Consider the following 22,831-nt stretch of genomic DNA (forward strand, 5'->3'; position numbering starts at 1 on the left):
TGTCACCTTGTTTTACAGTAGAATCACTTCCTATTTTTCTATTATTCATTCATAGAAATGTAATCTGAAGTGACAGGTATTGAAATTATTGAAATGAAATTATAACATTATTATTATTATTATTATTATTATTATTATTATTATTATTATTATTATTATTATTATTATTATTATTATTAACCAAGATTAATTCAACTATATCTTTAGATATCTAAATATATAGTTAACGAACTATCTTTACTATCTTTCAAAAAGGTTAAATTTATGTAAATGTACCCATACGTATTATTTTTCTGTAATTTTTTAATATTCTTTCGTTCTACTTGTTCCATCGCGGCTACCGTACCTAATTGTTAACAACAAACATGGCGTCCTCAATGTCACTTCTCGGTTTAGGTCGTTTGTCTCTCAGCAATGTAGCTTCCAGGATCCTACTGAATCCAGCCAGGTAATTTAATATTGATTATCATATGATTTTATAAACGTTTGTCTTACTATTTTTGGGATTATTCATGGAATTTTCAGCTCAGATGTGGAAAAACCTCCCAGGCCGACCAATCTAGTCTGCCCTAAGCTAAAATAAAACCCTGGCAACTAATCATTTATAAAAAACATAGATGAACAAAATAATTATCTTTTGGGAGCTAGTAATATGTCAAAATATTTTATCGACTTCTTTTCGTCTTTACATTTTCTAGTGTATCAGATAAATGTCAATGTCCTTTCGCAAACTGCGAGGTAGCTAATTAGCTGAAGCTAAGCTACAAATCAGTTTAGGAGCAAACGCAATTAAACACTCTTTGCTGCTGCGTACCTCAAAATACCATCCGTAATGATCGGCGCGACATTGTGAACTTTTCTTTTAATGAGGCGCTTTATGGGACAGAGTGCAGTTTTATAGCAAAGTTCAACAGAACATTCAACCTTACAGTCAAGTAAGGTAGCAAGTTGAAGCGGCACTGAACGTGTCATTGGACATTATCTTCAATATTTATCTGCCTCATCACATTAGATCCTGTTGTAACAAGCTGTATATATGCTATGATCATTTGTTTTGTTAAAAATGGCCTTCACCAGTATTCATACTTTTGTATATCAATTTTAGGAACCAAGTTTTTAACCACTGAAAAATTTGCTTTAACTCATTTAGTGTAAGGCATGTCGGTCTAGTCTGATTTTGCGCAGTTTGACACAGTTTTCTTTTACTGTAATATTATGAATGTCTCATGATTTTGTCTCAAGAAAAATAATTATCTCACGATTGGCAAGCCAGCAGTAACATTTGTGTTGTTTGTCAGAGGCGGTAAAGTGAACAGGCTGTGGGCTGGTTTGATTTTTGACTAATGCTGAGAGACATTCTATGATCTGTCTAAAAAGAAACGTGTTGTCTTGCTTGACTTAAGTTATCTTTTACAAAGTAGATGTAAATAGTCTACCCTATTTTTTTTTTAACACCTGGACTATGTGATGGAAAAATAATTAAATAATTTAATATGTCACATTTTACCATGAATATGACATATAACTTATAAAACTTATGTGGTTGCGTACCACATAAAACAGAGAACAAAACATTGTTAAAACATAGAACTATGTTTTTTTGAAGCAGTTTTTGATTTTTTTTACAGCACTTTGCAGTCTTTTTGGTAGAAGTATACAATTTTTTATTTTCTTTTTTTTGGGGGGGGGGGGGGGGGGGGTGCTCCTAATCTATCAGATTGTGAGGGCATATCTGTTGCACAGCTATCTTCAAATTACTCTGGTCAGACTTTACCTGGACCATTCCAATACTTTAATTTTCTTCTGTAGAAGACAGCTTGTTGTTATTTATTTATTTTTGGTTATTGTGCTTTTTCTGTAAACATTAACTAGTATTTGGAATTGTTTTTAATCCCACCACATGAGTTATGTAATGAGGTATAAGCTATCATCGCCAGGCTGCAGTCGGCTGCTAACAGACATGCAGTTCACAGTGATTTTAATTTCAAAATAGTGTTTCCTTAGGTAGATGGAAGGTGGTGCTTCTTTAGCTCCTTTAATATCCGTGTTGTTTGTGATCGAAATCTTTCAAACAAACTAATGTGCCAGTCTTGCAAGTGAAGGAAAAGTGTAAATAAGCTTCTTTCAGACAGCTGATTGGCAGTATGCAGCAACAAGTGGAGGGAAGAGTCTCACAGGACCTTGTGCTCATTGTTTACAGCTGAAAAACAAAAAATGAAAACCTGATCTCCAAACTTCTTTTTTGTTTCCTCATAAGAGATGTTAAACTGTAGCTCAAAGCTTGTTGTTGTTTTGAAACCTTGCCTAGTTGCGTCCAGAAATAATAATTATTTAATACCAGATGACAGATCAAAACAACATTAGAATATCGCTCATTCTACAAAATCAGAAAGCAGTTAGAAATGTATTTAATACTTGCCGTACATTCGAAGGACAATTTTGTTCATAATTCATTTATTTATTTTTTGTTTCTATTGTTTAGTTTATTTTGGATATTTAAAATGTCTTCCAGTTCTAGTGTTACATTTCTATAAGAATTAAAATTACATTGATCTTTGAGAATGCTTTTTTGCATTATTATCTTATCATTACCACTATATTACTTGAAAATGGTCTCAGAACAACAACATTGCAATATATCACAATAACTTCTGGGACAATTTATCATCCAGCAAAATTTGTTACCATCAAAGGCCTAACGGGAAAAAAAAAAAAAGAAAATCCAAGTTGTGCCGCCCCTAAGCTTTCTGATTAATTAATGTGACAATGTGCAGCGGCTTTGCTGTGGTACAGATTGGTTTATTAGTTTGATGTAAGCAGTTGAGGTAAAAATCTGCAGTTACCGGCCAAACAATCAACGCATTTCATCAAGCACAGCACACCTTTTTCGTTCTCTTTTGTGAAAAGTAAAGTTACGCTTTTGTAGCCGATATTCCTACAAATTGTCTCGGTCATATTTTGATAATTAGGACATTATGCTGAGTGAGCCCTTCCTTGGCTGAGTGGCGATGGCCCTGCGCCGCTCAGTGTCAGGATACGGCTGCACTTTCACAAAGAGCTCCACAGTCCCCGCCTGCCAGTCACCCAGCAGCCAGCAGTAAGCACGTCCCGTCATTAGGATGAGAGCGAGGCTCTGCCAGAGATTCACCAGACAGAACTAATAGGTGGCGGGGGGGATTCCTTCCTAGCCGCTTCCTTTTCACTGTACCCTCACCCCACCGCGTCCTCCAAGACTGTCGGTGGCTGCAGAATGCCACTTGTTTGTGTAATTTCCTGCTTTGTAGTGGGCCGTTGAGTGTAATGCCCATTCATTGATTTTTCAGGTCTGCAAGCACATCAGCATCAAGGCTGGCAGAGAAAGCAGAACAAGACACGCAACTTATTACCGTTGATGAGAAATTGGTAAGAATCCCTGCTTTTCAACGTGACACATAGCTGCCTTTTTTTTTTTTTTTTTTTGTCTGATCTGCCGTCTACCAATTATTTTCTTGGTAAACAGTTGGAAACTCTTAATCAGCTTCAACAGGACAGTAGGCTTTTGCAACAATTTGATGGCAGGTTTTGTCATTAGTGTGCATGCTCAACGCTCACATTAATCCTTTTGGCACAGCCGTCCTTGTTATTACAACTACTGAATAGCTTACTGAGTGGAATTTGGGCAGCAATTTGGCAGAATTGCTGCGAGTAATGCTCAAATCTAGTTTCACGTATAACGGAAAAAATATAGTTTGTAGAGCAACAAAATAACTACAGATCATTCATTTCTTGACCCTTATGGTGTTTTCTTTGTTATTCAAATATATGTTGATATTGTACAGTTTTGTGGCTGTCCAACATTACATAAACCAATAAGGTTTCATGTTACATTGAGCACAGAGGGAGAGAAATGTAACATTGGTTCATCGCATCCAGTAGCAGCTCTTTCCTGGCTCCACTGTGCCTTACCCCAGGTTATTAATGACTAAATATCGGCTGTGATCATCAGCAGTGTCACTCGATGTCTGAAATTAACTTTTTCTTTTACAGGTCAAGCAGGGTGTTAGATGAATATCAAATAGGCCAACAAATAAATTGTCTGTTTGAGCCTTACGTTTTGCATTCAGCAGATTCTCACAAACAAACTAAGAGGCCAGAGTCGAATCCGGTGGAGAAATTCTGGTCCACAACTCTAAATGCAAAGTTTGATAAATACTGCTGTGTCTTTTTGTTGTTGTTTATTCGTATATGAAGTATTCTGATCGTCGCTCTTCTGCCATGTTTATGATTTTTTTTTTTTGTTTTTTTTTTTACGTGACCTACAATATTTTGCTTCCTTACTGATTTCCTCTGGGTTTTTTAGCTCACTAAATGTTTCAGATCATCAACCAAATTTGAATATGCGACAAACATAACTCGATTAAATACAAAATGCAAGTTTAAATAATAGTTATATTTATGAAACTCATGAAAACCAACCTCATGTAATCGTGAATTAACTGCTTCAGTGTTTTGTTTTTTTTTGTTGTTTTTTTTCCACTAATCAGGCCACAAATGAGCAGCCTGTGAGCCTGTACGCAGTTTATGTGAGATTTCATAGCTCATCTTTTAGATGGAAAAGGTCGGTGAAGCACCATCAGACTGTGACTTGACTGCGCTGGTTTAAGATAACTGAAATTTACTTGAAATGTGCAGAATTGGAGCTAGAATTAAGATAAATTGACGTTTACGAGAATTAAATCGAAATGATCCTTGTGGAAGAAAAAATGTTCCTATTAAAATAGCTTACTGATCTGATACCTACCAAGCAAGCCTAATTGTGGCCTTTATTGACTTAGTGATGTTGACCCGGGAAAGACACGCTTTTACTTTACTGCACTACGATTCCATGCACATCAGATTGACTAGAAAGCTTGATTTGATTTGATTTAATGTCATTTAGATTTTAAAAATTCAATCTGTGGACAGATGAAACCAGGGTCAATAGGGAATCATCGTAGTTCCACATGTAACTTGCAAGTTTTCCATGCAAACTTGTAAATATTTAAATTAGTAAATTAGTATTTGACCTCGGTTTGGCATTTGACTTCTGAGACATTTGCTCTCTCGCTGACTGATAAATGAAAACAGAGATTTATCTTCTGTTACATTTCCTGCTCGGTAATCCCTTAGAGTTACCAAAGAGGTGACCAATCCATGGCACACAGAATCTTCTATGGGATAGATGTATGTTAGGATTTTATAGCCTGTGGTTAGTTTGGATCTGTAATTTTGCTTATAGATAGAACAAATTAACACAACACACCATTTGTGGCTCTCGAAATGACTTTATAAGGCATGTGTCTTTGACCAATTCAAGAATAGTTCAGAGACAGTGAATGCAGTTGGACACTATTTATTTTTACGTTCAGGTAAAGATTTTTTACACAAAAATTTAAATATTCACTACAAAAGTATCCATCCTTTACATTCAATGTTTTGCTTTTGTTTTGATTCATAGTAAATGTGACCACAAACATCTGGTGACTTTACTCAAAACAGATTTTACTCATAGTGTTCAGGAAAGAAACGGGCAGCTCAGAGCTTTACTACATTTTGAATTAAAACATGAACTCACCTCTGCATGTTTTATGTTTTGGGTTCTTTTCTCATCGGCACGTATGGATCTAATGTTGGCTGAAAAAGAAAAAAGAAGAACAATACAAGACGGATAAAAACATGCAGCTTTTGGACCTGAACACAAAATAAACCGATGTTTGAAGTGGCCAAAGTTAACGCTGTACCAACCGCTTAAAACAAAGCATTTGAAGTTTGTGGTGTCTTAGTGAAGCATCAAGGACATAGAAAATAAGTGCAAACAAAATTGAGTTTAGGAGGAATGAGGGAGTCTGTTTTGGACTTTTTTTTTTTTTTTTTTTGAATGGCCAGGGGGCGGTGTGAGCAGCATCGGTGTGCTTTTGTCTCAAAGCAAAGCTGGCCATACTGGCAGACAAACCTTTGGCTAGGCGGAGTGTCTGTCTCTGTCCTCTCAGTAGGGGCCGCCGAGAGGACCAGCAGAGACGAGAAAAAAGGGCCTCCAAAACACAGTGAGGGATTTTAAAGAAAAGGAGTTTGCACAGAAAGAAAAAAAAAAGTTTGTGAGACTCAATTGGGGGAGAAAAAAAAAAAAAGACAGTGGCCACCTCAGTGTTGTTGGTCACAGAGCTTCCTTTGTGGCGTGTTGTTGCTGGCGACGGCGGGAAGTACCCTAATGCTCACCCAGACGGGCCAGAAAGAGAGGGCCTCAGCTGTTTACAGTGCAGTGGTCTCAATCTCACATGGAAGAGGGCAGCAAGAGTTCTCTTCCTGTCGGGCATTTGGGAGCACGTCGGCACTCTAGTCGGCCGTCAGCCCGTCGATAAGTGAAAATTGCTTTCTGTGGAGAACAATCGGCAAAAAGATCTCGATCTTTTGAGAGGTAATGTCGGGTGAGGGCGCTCCCTCTCTTTGCCAGCCAGAGCAGGATGTGGCATTTTGCTTATTTCATTTAGATGAGGCTGCAGTTTTTGAGCAGGGCAAGTGATGTTTTGATTTCGCTCCAGAAACCGTCTGACTGTTTCTGTCTGTGATACTCGCTTATCTTGTCCTTTGTTCTCATCTGTCCAATAAAATGCAACCCCTTACAGGAACTCGCATCTCCGCAGGTTTTCTGTCCTTCTCTGTTACGCTCAAATCTAGGAGGTGAAGGACAAAAACTTCCATCTCTCCCAGAATGCGGACAAATTTATTGGAAAGGCTCACGCGATACTGACTGTTACAGAGAACAATAATTAGTCAGCGAAGCATCTAACATCAAGCAATTTATACTGATATACTGAAGTAAAAACCTCTTGAAGTTTTTAAGCATTTTATAACTTTCAAACCTCAAACTTAAACTTATTTTTAGGGTTTTTATGCTATAAGCTACCAACAAAGAAATGGTTTTCAAATTTTATTTTACAAACAAGAAAGGTGTGATGGGATTTTGCAATATTGGCTCAGGTGCTATAGACTTGATAGAGAACACTTTCAACTAGATTCATGTTGTATCTTTGACTAGGCCATTATAACGCAAAAATATAATTCTGGCTGTGTATTTAGGGTTTTTCAAGACTAATGCTGCAGCAGCCTTTCTTTCCAGGATTTTAAAAGCCAAACTCTGCCTTTATTTTATTGCGTCAATGTAAAGAATTTCTAATTCCCCTATGAATACTTTCTTTGCCATTTTAATTTGAATTAATTTAAGCGTTTGACGTCCCGCCCCCCCCCCCACCCCACTTTCTCAAATGTAAAATTTTAATTATGACTTTATTACTAACTAAACTTTGACGTGATTGTCAGACGTTTTGGACGGAGGCCAAACAAAAAAGATGCGTGATGGAGCTCCAGTGCCCGGGGCTGTTCCCCGGAGCGCCCGGGCCGACGCGCCTTTGTTTGTAATTACTGTTTGATTAAGCATGCTGGGCAGCTCCCAGGGTCCGGCTGGCTGGCCACTGATACACAGCTTTTACAGGGAATGTCTGTGACCTCAGTCAATTAGAGTCAGCTCCTTTTTGCTTTAACACTCCGGCCCCCTTCTGCAGAAACAACCATAACAGCTGCCTCAATAAGCAGCACTTTGTACCCCCGCTTATTCACAAGTGTCCAAACGTCTACTACTCCCGCTTCAGCCACGGCCCGCTCCGCTCTCTCTCTCCACATAAAGACAACTCCATAATCTTAAAGCGCTTGTTGAAGCCTTGTTATAGAGTTCTCTAAAGGCTGTGGGGTTTTACAAGGCGGAGGAGGACAGTTATTAGGCCGCGAGGAATCGACGAAGAGGAAAGAAGGTGGATAGAGGAGGAGGGTGTATTAGATTGGTAGGGCTATTTTATTCCTGGCATGCTTTGCTCAGTGCAAAATTCTTGGTTTCTAGTGAATCTCGGTGCACACCACTTGTCTGGCAATTGACATAACATCTGTGCACAAGATGTTGGGTTTGACTGCGGTAAGGTGGTTGACTCAAAAGGCATGTTGTTGGTTCTTTTTAAAGACCTAAATTAGAATCAGATTGAGGGATCCTGCGCCTGTCAGTCAGCATTTATCTTGACTGACAGGGTTTCTCATGTAGGATGATTTTAATTGGCCTCAAAATGGAGTCAACTGGGAGTTTTGGTTCACTTTTTTTGTTTTTTTACCCAAATCTGGAATGCCACAAAAATCTTTTCTCAAAAGAACAGCCTGTTAAATGGAGGATAAATTTAAACTTTTTAAAATTTTAATCTTTTTTTTAAAATGTTATTTGTAAACAAAAGAGTAAAGCCCATCCATATACGTGAACTTTCCTTGCATCCCGCTCGCAGTCCGGGTAACTCATGCATGTAAATATGCGTCGCAGCAGCACTTTGAAGTCTACAGTACAGAGGTGAACACTTTCAGATTCAGACCACTCTTGCAGACGGGGTGACCTACCATGGAGCAGACCACATTCACTACCCCGACTCCCCCCTCCGTTTTTACCCTTCTCCCACCCTTCCTCCCTCCTTTGCACACAGCAACTTAAGTGTCTGTTTTGTCTGGTTGAACCTCTCATACGGCGCGTTTATCCAAAAGGGGGGAAAAAAGATCTCACAGCTCAAGTTTGGAGTGTAGAGGGTCAGAGGATGTTAGTCTTTGAAGAGTACCAGACAAGAGGCTTTATTATGCATCATTCAGTAAAAGGTATTTCCTTTATTAGCACTCGCTTCCATTGAGAACCAGCCTCTTAGGAGGACTCTTCTGCTGTCAGTGAGGGCTTCATATTGGAAGTGTCTGGTTGTGTTTGCGGATTGGAAGTGGAAAAAGGAGTGTCACTTCTGTTTGCCTACACTTGCATTTGCTCGTTAGTGATAAAGGCAACCGACCGCCTTGTTTGTTCCCTCTCGATTTTACAAAATCTGACAAAGGTTCCAAATATGTGCTCTGAAGTTTTTCTCATGAGTAAGAAGGTAAACAACTAAATGAGTAACAGAAACGAACGGATCGTAGCTATGATGCATGACTCATATGATTGTTGCACCATCGTAGGGTGCAGGTAAGGAGAACTGCTCCATCGTTTCTGATAAATCTTATTGATTCCAGGCATGTAATCCTGTTAACATACCAGAAAATAACAGGACTTTTCTTTAACTTCATAATAAAACCTTTCCTCAACATGCTGCTGCCCTTTGCAAGTCAGCTTGCTGAAAGAGGACTGCAAATCTTTTCGCACTCTTACAAGAAATATGATATTCAGCTGTTGAAAGATGTTTCCAATCACAATAATAGTTTGGAAACAAAACCTGGTTGATAGTAATTAATTGTATGGAGGTGAACTGAGGTCTCATAAAGCTGTGTTCTGTTCTGTTATTTTGGTTGGTTGGTTGGACAGAACAGCGGAATAATGCAGCGCTGCCCCTCCTGCACTTGTTGCTGTCCATTGCTGTTCAACTGGTGGACAGAACATTTAAAAGAAAGATGTATTCAGCTGTTTGGAGATATTAGTGACTGCAAAAACAAATAAACAAAAAAACACAAACAGCCATGATTTGAACACTATAAACATAAACCCCCGTGGCATAATATGCCATATTCTCAGTAATACAAACATAAAAGCTACTCATAAATTTAGAGGGACTTCATTCATCATTTTGTCTTCATCATAAAGTGTTATTCATGTTATGGATAACACTTCTGCAAGTGTGTTAGTCATTATGTTCAATTACTTTAGGTAACAGGAGAAATTGTTCTATTTTTTGCTATGGATAACTGATTAGATGACATACAGCTTTGTTTAAAATTATACAGCGGTTTCACATAGTTGCTGATTTATTTATTTATTTAAAGAAAGAAGAAAACTCTACAATGTAACTCTGAATTACTTGTGAAAATCCACCTATTAACAGAATTTTTTATAGAGTATATCTAAAATACTCATGATGCAGCTTGCAAAGCTGAAATGCGACATGCTATTGACCTGGCGTTTGCAAAGCAGCCAATCCAGGAGTGCTACTTATTTTCCTCTGTGTTGATTGGCCGTACCACCAAGAGCATAAATAGCAAAGACTGTAATGCTCCTGCATTAGTCCTAAGACGGTTTCTGCTGTGCGTATTAATTTACATTAACGTATATTTGATGTCTAAGCTGTTAAGAACAGGCAGCTCTAGAGGGGGTCTTAAGTATTTGCAGGTTTTAGTTAGTTCCGGCTATCGTCCCTTACGCTGTGGGGTAAATGCTGTGAAATTTTTACTCCAGGCCTGAGAATCTCATGACTTAACTAAAATACTGCTGCTACATAATTTTAAACAATTCTGAAAAATGGCTACTGGGTCGGTTCCCCCAAAGTTCTACAAATAAAAAATATGCAAAACAGAAAAAGTGTCATTTCCAGGATTTGGTTCCATCACCTCCAAGTAAGTTGTTTCACCTCCTATATATTATTAAGATGTTCCCCCAAACAAACAGCCTTTGTGCAACTCTTCCCTGAATGACCTTTCCTTTTGTCCCCTTCTTCCGATTCTCACTAGGCTGTGTAATGCGAGATCCGAGATGACCCTCGAGCCAGCTGCTTCTTGCTCCAGTGCTGGATCACTCCCACACATGAGCAAGCAACATAATATTTGTTTCTATTAGACGCGCCCCCCTCCTATGTCCAATCAGTAATTGGCACGCTTTTTACTCTTCAAAGTCGTCTGAAGGTGGGAACCGGCGGAGGCTGATGAGTGAGCCTCTCGGTCTGGGTGTGGGCCGGCCGGTGTGGGGTTAAGGGTGACGTGTTTGGGCTTTCAGCACATGCTGACTCAACATCATTCAGCACGGCTGACCTTACGGCCCCCTGTAGGCCGCTGAGCTGCAGTTTTGGTGTACAGGTGTTCGCACTGTGACAGGCTGCAGCTTGGTAGAGGAGTCACTCTTGTACGAGGTCCGCAAAAAATGTCGCTGGTCGTGTTTATTTGTCTCTATCTGCAGAGCCAGCTGGAAAGCTTAAATTAATGGGTTTTAAAAGTTGGACAACTGAGAAACATTTGTTGAGCAATTGCAGCCATGTACCAGCACTGTTGTAGTTTTAGTGTCTGCTCCAATTTAAACTTGGAATAAAAGTTTGCTATTCTGCCAGTAATACAATTTGTTTGAAAGGTAGATAAACAGCTGGCCACATCCAAACAACCCTATCAAATCCTCATGTTAAAGAAGTTTAAAGAAAAGTCAGCGAATGGCATTAATCACATAAAAATCATATTCAGAATGGTACATGCCGAATGTAATGTCCGTTATAAAACATTTAGCTGAACCAGTGTTTCTCTATTTGGTTCATCAGGGACCGGATGTATGTTTTAGGTGCTTCCCTTCAGCCGCACACCTGACTTGAATAAGTGGGTGATTAACAGGCTTCTGCAGCGCTTGATGGCATCCAAAGGAGGTCGTGCAATCATCGGAATAAAGTGTTTTGGAACGGAGGCGCATCTAAAATGCAATGGCCCTCTGGGGACTGGGATTGGGAAACACTGATCTAAACCAGTAAAATTATTAGACAAACATGTTAATCATGTTGTTTCTGTCAGGATTATTCCTCTGTGTTTTCTTTTACCCCAATAAGCTGCAGTTCATGGAGAGGTAACAATCATCATAACAAATAATGCTGTCTTCAAGGGTCAGCAGATGGGAAGATTTATCGTTGAATTATGTTGACTTGTTTTGAATTGGATACAAAATTCTGCTTTTTCCTAGTGGTTTGAGTTCTGGTCGTTAAAGTGCACTTTATAGTGTAAGTTCGGGGAAATAACAGCAAAGTTTTTATGCAGTTTTATTTTTTTAAATAGAAATTTTTCATTAAATATTAAAAACTATTTTTTTTCTATGGTTTAAATTCCCTTTTAATGAGATTCCACAGTGGCCAGAGTTGTTGGCTGTAAGGAGCCCAGAGCCACGCAGCATTTCTCCTTTCCTACCTGTTGCTTTGCACTGCCAGTCAGCTGGCTCAAAGTACATTGCTACAACTTTTCATAGCTTATTAAAAAAAAGACACATTTGACTGTCAGAATATTTCCTGATTGTTTTTATGGATAAAAACAGTGACAGAGTTAAAACTCTTACTTAATTCAAGAATCCAGTCCTTTAATATGCGATGTAATAAACTTCCAACAGAATTACTATATTTCAGTTCAGTTGCTTTTACCATACAAAAGCAACAGAACATTATTATATAGTTATAATTTTAAAAAAAATATTGTAGTTTTACTTTATATATGGAAAAGTAAAAACATTTTGAATTGCTGAAAAAGTAATACTTATATCATTAATATTCTTTAAATATGATCAAGTATTTAAAAACAAAAATCTGACCTAATCTATGTAGAAATAAAAGTACAATCATTCAAAAACGACAGGGCAATTTGAGGCAGTTTTTTTGGTCGTTATAAACCCTGAACAAAGCATCGTCACTTCTCTGTTTCTGGATTTTTTTTAATGATATATAATTAGCTTTTTTTTTTAATCCAAACTAAGCATTACATATTTTATAAGTGGTTTAAAAATTGTGAATTGCTTCTTTACCTCACCTTTTCATCTTGTTTTATGATCTGCTGAACACAAATAATAAAACCAAACAACCTGCACAGTTTCTGTTCACATACAATAGAGACCAAAATTATTCACTACCACAGCAGGTTTAGATGATTTTTTTCCAACCATTATGAAGTTTGTTTCTGGTAGAAATAAGTTATAAATTCTTTATTGGCCAATCAAACCTTTTATGTAAAAGCTGAGCAGTTGTTACCTTGTTAACAATTGTGATGCTTTATTTTAGGAAGCTCCAACTCTTTGAGGCTGGAAGGTCTCTGCGCAATCACCCTCATCTTTAGTTCCCTCCAAACATTCTCCATCGGATTCTGATCGGGACATTGAGCCAGGAAAATTACCTTTAACTCCAGTCAGAAAGAAACATATTGGTAAAAGAAAATAACTTTATTTTTACTCTGACAGTTTTGAAAATTAAAAAAAAAGGAAAAAACTGGTCCAAAAAGTTAGAAAAAACTTAAATAGAAAATGTAAAAGACTTTTAAAAGTCAAAGCCATAAGTCTCACAGTTCTGAAAGTTTGATTCAGTTTTTCTCCAGTAGACATTTCCACAATCGAAATAATTTTTTTTAAGTAATTCATCTGATTTGTATTAAGACTTTCTCAAACACACATCCAAAAGTGATATCTGATTGTTCACTTTCTCTTCCTTTTCCATATGTTTTATTGTTGGCAAGCTACTTCCAGGGCTAAATTACATTTGCTGTCTTGGCGAAGCTCAGTCGCTTACAGAAAAGCATAACACACCACAGAAAATCTCCTCTTTCATTTGGACCGGTCTGCAAATAATATCGGAAGGACTAAGGAGGCCATGTTTTAGATCACTGAGAGGAAGAAATCTGGGTTTAATATTCCTTTGTATAAACTGTGGGAAGTGAACTGCAGGAAACGCGGATATTCACCTGCAAATCATCTGAAGCTGACAAGATGTGTTAAACGATACGAGGGTAATGGTGGCTGGAAGAACACTTAGAGGAAAGGACAGTGCGGCTGCCTATGTGTCCTGTTCAGAGTCAAGTTGCTCATTGTTGTCTGTTTTCTTTAACCGGACAAATAAAACAGCTGAGAGACTCATGCAGGTGATATGAAGCACATCAGTAAGGCTATCACATGTCTTGATTTACAAAGGTGGAGGAATAATTGCTGCTTTTGTCTTCTCTCAAACATTGTTTGAGTGGATCTATGCGGACGTTCCTGTTTTTTACTTTGAAACCTGAACACAACACTTCTGCTGTTTGCCATTTGATCCCTGAAGCTAAAAATAAAATAACCGACTCTGAGAATTTAGGTGGTAAAGTCCTGTCTCCTAACTCCCTCTTTCAGACAGATCCCTACTTCCTCCAAGCAGACGGCAGTTAATCGTCTCATGCCTGCATGTCAGTCTTCCCTTTGCACATTTTCTATGTTGTCTCTTTGAAGAAAATTTAGTGAGTGAACACTGACAGACAGACAGACATGGGCAGAGGCACTGGATTCTGTTCAACTATACACAGATGAAGGTATCAAACAGATTTGCAACAAGGCAAAACCTTAAAACTTGAACCCTTTGTAGATATAGGAACCTCTGCTGAATGCCTGGTTACATGTTAATATTTTCATTTAGTCCCATCCGCTGACTTTGTGTCCAACCATGCTTAACGCCTTTGAGAATCTACCTTTAAAAGTTTAGTTTTTCTCCTTGCGAATGATGATAACATCATAGGGAAAGTTTAAGCGACTGACTAAATTCTCTGTAATATAATCAATGCATTGACTGGTTGGTAATTGTGCACGGTGTGAAAATGAGTGAATATCTGAACTGCAGTCATAATTTCTCTACTTGCAGCTCACTCAGCCCATTGCATTATGGTCCATGGTCAGTATTCCTGACACTTTAGGAGGTACTTAAGATAAATCAAGGACTTATTTAGGTCTGCTTTGTTTGTTTTATTTTTAATGTCACATTAAAAAGTTGTCTAGGATGCGTTAAAAACTTGTATGAAGTAAACGGTTAAGTTCTCCTTAGTTTTATCGAAAGTCCACCTCACGACTCTTCTAAAGCGATAAAGTTTCCCGTTGGAACTGCTCTCCCTCTCACGGTTTCCTTCGTTAAAACATATTCTGTTAAAAGCATCTTCTCAATGTCCAATTCATCATTCACAGTTGATCCTTTTTCTAATTAAATGAAAATCAAAATGTGCTTTTGCATATATGCTTTTTCGGTCTGTTTCCGTTTGTCATTTTATTTGTTTGCCATGTTGTGTATTTTCATGGTTTTTATTTTGTGAGACAGCCTTCAGCATTTTTCAGCCTTCATATTGACACTTGTTCACATGTCTGTTACTAGAGAATGAATTTCCTGGAGCGCTTTGCGTCCAAAAGCGTGAGCCAGCTGAGCTTTTTTTTTTTTTTTTTTTTTTTCAACTTGGACCAGCACGACATTCAAGGAGGAAAGAAAACTCAGACTTTTACTCCAAACATTCCCCGTCAAACGTTCCAAACATTCGACAGGGAATGTAATGCAGTTTCAGTTTTATTGAGCAACATGAGGATCTAATTGTTTCTAAAAACCTTAGCTAATTAGATTTTAACATTACTCATAAGTGCTACAGGTGTTTGGTTTAGCGTTTAGCACCGTCAGCTCAAGATTCTCAAAGTTTAAAGCTCATATTATCAACACCTTTATTTCCAGCTGTTTTTTCCCCTCCAGACTAAAGCACTTTGAGATTTCTTTGTTGTTTACCCAGAAGTGTTCAGCTCCAGGTCTCTGTTGGAGTATTAGGGGTACCAGCTTTCAGCAGTCTGGTGGGCCAGCAGCCCCACAGCGACAGCCTCCTATGCGCTTTTTTTTGGCCCGTAGCCAGGAGGTGTCAGAAATATTGACACGCTTTCACGTGACGAAGACTTTGCCAGCCAATCTCCCCCACCCTCCTTTCTTAAAGCCCGCCATTCTGTCTGCCCAGCCAGGTATTGTAGGGCCCTGTGAAGGCCCTCTGAATAGTGTCAAACTTGATAGTTCTCATTTTGCTTCCTGTACATGGCAGAAGAAAAAGTGCCCACCGTGTGGGTTTTCCTTTTGTGACGACCCTTTCTAGTCCTCCTGGGAACACACCACATTCCAGCCACAATCATCCCCCCCCCCACCCGCCTTTGTGAATCCGGGCATTGTGGGTGAGCCTGCTATGCCGATAACCCTCCTACCTCTCGGGTGTAACGCAAGAAGAGTATCATAGAGGTCTAGACTTGTATTTCTGCATGCAAAGCCGGATAATGAGCAGAAGGTTTTCAGTGATTTGGCAGAGTTCTTGTTTTGGCTCTGTTTATGTGCAGATCCACTCCCTACGATATGATTTAAGGTCTGCTACATCTGGACAAATTACCACACCAGTGTACCATGCATGGGCCCCATGTGTCAGTTATGGTTTATGTAACTACATACGCGGAACCATAGTCTGACCTGCTAATCCCAGAGGCATCATTTCTAGTGTGGCTCAAAGAAAGATTTTCCTGCGTCCAGCCACCAGAACTAAGTCGGCAAAAAGAAAGTTTCTGATTGCAGATATGATTTATTTCATGTTTAAATGTACAGAAGGGTGAGTTTTAGGTTTTGGTCTCCGCTCCAAGACTTTCAAAAGGTTTCTATCCTCCCATTTATGGGAATGCAGATCTTTGAACACTCTTGAAAATAAAAACTAAATTCAAGACACATTTCCGATCACCAACCTGATGAAAAAACGTCGTTTTTGCTGCTATGCAACACTATGTTGTGTGTTATTGTGTCATGAACCATTACCCTCTCTGGGTGAGGAGAACATGTTTTCCTCCTCTTTGTGACAAGAAGGAATTGTTAAGGTTAAGTAGATAGGGCAGCCGGAAATAATTACCAAGCACTTGTGAAGTCCAGCCCCCACCATCCCTCCTCCTTTTGTCTGTCCTTTTCCTTTCATTTTAACAATCTTTTCAATGTGCAGATCTTGCTTATGATTAAATTCAGGCTGTACTAAGCGCAGCAAAAAGATGTTTCACTAAAACAAGCTGTAGTTTCGCAGTTAGACCTGTAATTTACTGGGCTTAGATGCCATCGGAGGCTCCTTGGCAAGAAGAAAGGCGGGCTTTTGTGTGGAGTTCATGGAAAATGACCCCCTCTCTACAAATCAACTGGCAGATGACAGACAATGATGAAAATTAGATTCTTTGAAGTTGTAATGGCCATTGAAATGTGTAAAATTCTTGCATTGAAAGGAGTACCTCCTGGAAAGGCCTCAGTCTTTGGGTGGCTGCTGCCGGCGTGCTGGGAGGTTCGTCTGTGTTTTGTCGCCGACTTCCCAGTGCTTGTTTGCTAATTCCCTGAAGAATTGGACCAGATCTTTGATAGGAGCCTGAAGGGGCTCCCAGGTCCCACCTACTCCAATTGTCACACTGGCCTACTTTCTTTCAGCCTGGTGATAAACATCTGGTATGTTGGGATGAAAATGGAGAAAGTAAAGTTTAAATCCTGGCAGGTCAAAACACAAAAATGGGGCAGATTCAAAATGAGAAATGTCAAAAAGATCCATCATATCAATGAAACGATAAAAACACAACCAAAACATTTCGCTTGCTTTATGGCGTCTATAAAAATGTTCACTGCTCAGATTTATAACAATTTGCTGTTCTTCAGCGCCCCTGTTATTTGAAGTGGAAATAATTCTCTCTAGTCTGGTGATGGACAAGAAAAACATGACACAGTTGATTGCAAATTTCCATTTCGGCTGCCAACCAACATTTTCCTAAAGTCAAGACCATTTTTTTTTTGGGACTGAAGTTTGGGATTACCTCCAGATGACCTGTTGGAGCAGTCAGATTCATATTTTTGGCGCCATCATTGATGCTTTTCAGGAAAGACTAAATGTCTGTAACTATGGCAACAAAAACTTTCTGTTACTGCTCAGTATCAACCCATTTTTCCAACTTTTTTTTTTTTCCAAAAATCTACTAATAATTAATCTAATATGATGTGGAGGATCTATAGCTTCAAGTTGGATCATTGGGACAAATTGACTCATCTGTTTTGTATATATATATATATATATATATATATATATATATATATATATATATATAATTCTTTTTTTTTAAATGGAGAAGTTTTGATTTCAGTTAGATTGATGAAACCTAACTTAGCTGTTGTTTTTCTCATTGGTCGTCTTTTGACCCACAAATCAACTTACCGTCCCCTCCATAAAATCACTGAGAAGTCTTTCTGTCGAATTTTATATGGAAGTCCGTGTTCTGCCAAGGGAGCCAAAAATGTGAATGTAAAACGCCCAACACAGAGAACCTGACTGCTGAAACTTCATCCTGAACCGACAGGAATCCTTGCCAAAAGAGAACTTTTTATTCGGTCATAATCATATTTCTCCGTTTAAAAAGGTTCAGCTGTTTCTTTTAAGCTCAGTCAAAAGTGACCAAAGTCACAGTTACATTTTCCACCAGCCACTAAAACTGACCCTTACTTTTTGGTTCCTGTCGAAAGCTTGCTTTTCGTCACCGTCTGTTGTTTTTCTTTTCTTCCTTTTCCCTTAGGACATCACGACTCTGACGGGGGTCCCGGAGGAGCACATCAAAACCCGCAAGGTTCACATCTTTGTCCCCGCCAAAACGGCCATGCAGTCTGGCATCAACAGCACCAAGAAGTGGAAGATGGACTTTGACACCAGAGAGCGGTGGGAGAACCCGCTGATGGGCTGGGCCTCAACGTAAGTCCACCACTTTGAGTGAATCTGAATCATTGCTAAGTGGGACCACAGCCGTTCTAGTTGTGTCATCTGACGTTTCTCTCCTGGGATGTCTTCTGTCCTCTGTGTCTCAGGGCCGATCCTCTGTCCAACATGGTGCTCTCGTTCTCCTCAAAGGAAGACGCCGTTGCTTTTGCTGAGAAAAATGGTGAGATCCATAAAAGTGACAAAACAGAACAATAAAGGTTGCGAAGTATGTGATACGGTTGGTTAAACTGATTGTGAATGTTATGCTTCAGTATAAACTTTTAATTTGTTATTTTGGTTCATAGTGCATTCGGTTAAGTAATTGATCATGAGCAACTAATTTTTTTTTTTTTTTTTTTTCCCCTCATTGTTTTTTTAACTTCACTTTAATAAAATTCTGGTTTCAGTGTTACCTAATGGCACTTTACAGAATTTATTATTTACTTAGATGTGTGAATGAAACATTTTTTAATAGTTTTTATGCTTCACAAATATATTTAAACTTTTAAATGCTTTCCCACTTCAGAGCTTCGCGGGTCAAATTTTTTATTCTGTGTGCTGCGATCTGCAAAAGTATTCACTCCCCTCAAACCTTTAACGTTTCCAAAAAGCTCAACATGCTGCATTAAGAACTACTGATGTGTGATTTTCAAACATTTGAACTAAAAATCTGAAAAGTGTGTAGTGCATAATAATTTAACCACTATATTCTGATACTAATAAATCAAATTTAGTTGACTAGCTGCCCTTAGAAGTTCCCTCATTAGTAAGCTCTCCATCTTTGTGTAATCTCATCTCAGTCACATCTCCTGCCTCTGGTTACTGTGGAGGAGCTTCCAAGATCCACCGCTCGGGTGGAAGAATATGATGATTGCTATTACTCTGCATTCCACAAAAGTGGCATTTATGGAAGAGTGACTAAAGAAATGGCGATGAATGAAAGTTGTATGAGATCTAGTTAGCCACAGGAAATGAAACGTGTGCAGGCCTAATGAGACCAAAATGAAACTTCCCCCACATGAATAATGCAGCATATGGCTCAAAACTACCTCAAGTCGTCATTCGCACTTTCATTACACGGTGGTGGCTCCATCATGCTGCAGGGAAGGTAGGCATATCTAATTATAGTGCAAGAAAACCTGATAATGGCTGCAAGACACTTTAGATATATTTGGTAGTTCGCCTCCTGCAGCACAATCACTCTAAATATACAAGCAGAGCAACAGTAAAATGATTTCAATCAAACAATATTGATGTGGGGCAACGGTCTGTTCAGAGTCAACATCTATATTTAGTTGAGAATGTGTAGCGAGATTTAAAAACTGTTCAGCTACATTTCTTCAGTTCCAGCTTTTTCAAGCAGGAACTGGCTACGAAATAAAGTCGTTAAAGGCACATTTTAAAAGACCTGCAGCTGGAATTGCAGTGAAAAGTGTTTCTATAAAGATTTTACTCCAAGGGACTGAAATGTTACACTTTTCAGATGTTCATTTGTAGGAAATAAAAAAAAAAAAAACATTTTAAAATATGTATTTGTATTTCACAAAGATGCACCATCGTGTTCTATCACATAAAATCACAAAGTTTGCGGTTGGAACATGACAAACTGGGGAAAAATTTAAGGGGCGCAAATATGTGAACTCATGTGTAAATGAGCATAATATTGGCTCTTTATTGCTCAGCTGATTTGCTGTTGTAAACCCAGCGACTGTCATTGGAGAGTAGAAAGACGATTATAATACATCACCTGTTTAAATCCGGATAAAAAAATAAAAATAAAAAAGCCTCCGGAAAAACAGTCACAAAAGAGAAAAAGTTTGGAATGATTCAATCTGAGCTGAACAGGCAGTTAAACATGAGTGATGTGTTTTCTGTCTAGCAGCAGTCAAGTTGACTCTGACTCAGAGAACCAAACCATCTGGGGAGGCCTCTTGAAACCAAGTAAAGGAAACTGGCTTCTTCTGTTTATTGCGCCACAAAAGCGATTAGAGTCATTCTGAATACACGCAGCCTGTAAATGTCCGCCGGACACCTCATCGGCGCTGGAGCCCGTCCAGTGAACGCACGGTACGCTCTCACTTACTGTCGTTTTTTTTCCCGCCAGGTTGGAGCTACGAAGTCACAGAGAAGAGGACCTCAAAGCCCCGGGTGAAGTCGTACGGGGCGAACTTCTCCTGGAACAAGAGGACCCGGAGGTCCGCAAAGTAAACCGAAGGGCCCCATCTGTTCCCTGTCCCGACCTGCGTGCGTCCCGCTGCGGACTTATTTCATTCTTGTGAATAAATGCATAATTATATATAAGAAAACTAAACAACTGGGTCATTATTGCTTTCGCTCTTCAAACATTCACCTCATTAATTGACTACCCGACGACGCATTCTCACCGATTAATGAGGTGTCTGATCTCCCGGTTGAGTTGTGCAACGGCGAAACAGAGTGGTACGTTTCATTTTCATTGTTTAAACACACAGATAAATGTATCTGGAGGCCAAAGCCGGGGACATTGTTTTTATCCCATTTCCCAGATTGTTTCATTGTTTGGAGAGCTGCAAGAGTGGAATTTTAAATGGGAGCTTTGAACAGTCCTTTTACAACATCTGTTCAGTGAGGTTACCATTGAGCACAATCCCAAACTGTTAACTCCCAGGAGGCTTTTAAAGACCCTGGCACACTTAAAGGTAACTTTTGATTTCCTTTGATGCTTTTTTTTTTTTTTTTTACATAAAAGCATAAATGGTTTTAAATTGACAGAAGATTAAACAAGTTCTCTTCAGGTTCTTAAAATGTCCTAAAAAGACCTACAATTAATAGTCTCCATTCATACCTTCAAAGTCGAGTCAGGTTTTTATATAGCACACTTCAGCAACGAGGCAAGTCAAAGGGCTTCACATGGTAAAAACAATACAATCAAATATAAAACAAGCAATATTGTGTGACGTTTTCTTAAATGCAATCACCATAATTGTCAAATATATTAGTTAATGTTCCCGGTATTATGAATTAAAGGTAACTGTAGACAGATGGGGGTTTTAGCCTTGATTTAAAGGAGCTCTGTGTCTCAGCTGTTTTGTAGATCCGACATAAACCAAGATTTTCTGTTCTAGGTCTAATGTAACTTTTATTATGTATTTTAGAGAAATTCACTGCTTGATTGTTGTAATTTGGATTTTGTTACACTCTCATAAAACTTAAAAGCCCAAATATTCAATTTCCCCCATAAAGCCGCATATCCTGCTCCTGAATCTGCTTTATCATGCTTTGAAGAGTTAAAATCCAAAGGCTGGTGTTGTCTTACCAAGTACTGATTCATTTGTCAGGGGAAGTTGAATATTTAACATGATTGGGCTTGACAACAGAAACGGTCAGTTGGCTAAAATCTATTAACTTCTGAGGCCAAATCGCACATAGAGGACTTTAAGTAACCCAAGTAGAAACACTGAAATCTCACCTTCGACAAGGTGAGATTGACAAATTAACATGTTAATGGCTCTAAAGGTCCTACAATGTGAGGAAATGTTTAACTATTTGGGATGGAGTTTCTGGTGATTGTCATCCATTTTTAGTCATAAACGTAATTCACTCGTATCATCTCTGGTTTATAGAATAAAATAAAAATTTTCAACTAAAGGAACAAATCGGCCAGAGGGAAAATGCAAACGGTTAAAACAAACTCAATATTTGAGCAAATATAATATGAAAAAGTGAATGGAACGTTGTGTGGAAGGACAGGGTTTGGAAGAAACAGATGAAGAAGCAACAGGGATTATTGCAACATTGAAAGGAGTTTGATGTAAAGCCCATTTAAGTGTTTCTGAGGTTCACCGGGTGCGGACTCAGGTGGAGGTGTTCTGAGGATGTGTGTGGGACGTGGGCTATGCTATTATGCTAACCCACTCCTAAACCAGAGCCAAGATTAAAAGCATCACATCACTATTATGTTTCAGCCTTGGGCAGGGTCTTCTTTCAGAAGGATCGTTTTGTTCCAAACACCAAAATGTTTGCTTGGTTTGTCCAGAATACAACTATAAAAGTTTGTTAGTTTTCACCAGGCCTAAATGTTTTCTTGCAACTTTCCACAGTGCCGTGACATAACATCCTGACTGATACCTTTAAACCGTAAGCTCCTTCTGGCGTCTGGCTTTAGCTAGAAGATGTAGATAAGAAAATGTCAACATCCTTAGAGGATAGCTGACATTGCAATTCAATAAATGACATTTATAATTGATGGCAAATGTGACTGAATCCTGAAACAAAAATATAACTTTAGACTTACACAACTGAGTTATTACAGATTTGTTTTTCAGTTTATTCGTACAGGATACAAGTCCCTTTAAGGATTTTTTTTTTTTTAATCGTCTTTTAATGTCCCAGTTGGGAATAAAGGACTTCCAGAAAACAAACTCATGCTGGAGGATAAGGAGATCAGTCGAGTTTTATTTTGCACATAAATCGATTCCATGACACTCCGACTTCCATTCCGGACTTGGAGCATAAAAACTTTTTATTTCCTGCTTCATGTTTTCATCAATTTGCTGGGGTA

General features: G+C 38.7%; 1 protein-coding gene across 1 annotated transcript; it reads left to right on the forward strand.

Moving 5' to 3' along the window:
- Positions 1-313: 313 nt before the first annotated feature.
- ndufs4 (NADH:ubiquinone oxidoreductase subunit S4) lies at positions 314-20,605 on the forward strand. The gene is made up of 5 exons (XM_008418096.3): positions 314-448; positions 3,324-3,402; positions 18,113-18,285; positions 18,399-18,472; positions 20,396-20,605. The coding sequence occupies exons 1-5, from the start codon at positions 366-368 to the stop codon at positions 20,497-20,499; spliced, it is 513 nt and encodes a 170-aa protein (XP_008416318.1). The 5' UTR covers positions 314-365; the 3' UTR covers positions 20,500-20,605.
- The last annotated feature ends 2,226 nt before the right edge of the window (positions 20,606-22,831 follow it).

Source organism: Poecilia reticulata, chromosome 9 (genome assembly GCF_904066995.2).
Source record: "Poecilia reticulata chromosome 9, P_reticulata-male-v2, whole genome shotgun sequence".
Classification (NCBI taxonomy): Eukaryota; Metazoa; Chordata; class Actinopteri; order Cyprinodontiformes; family Poeciliidae; genus Poecilia; species Poecilia reticulata.

Coding starts and splice junctions, on each gene's coding strand:
- ndufs4 (XM_008418096.3), top strand. CDS start 366: ATGGCGTCCTCAATGTCACTTCTCGGTTTAGGTCGTTTGTCTCTCAGC. Junction 3,403..18,112: donor TTACCGTTGATGAGAAATTG/GTAAGAATCCCT, acceptor CTTTTCCCTTAG/GACATCACGACTCTGACGGG. Junction 18,286..18,398: donor CTGATGGGCTGGGCCTCAAC/GTAAGTCCACCA, acceptor TCTGTGTCTCAG/GGCCGATCCTCTGTCCAACA.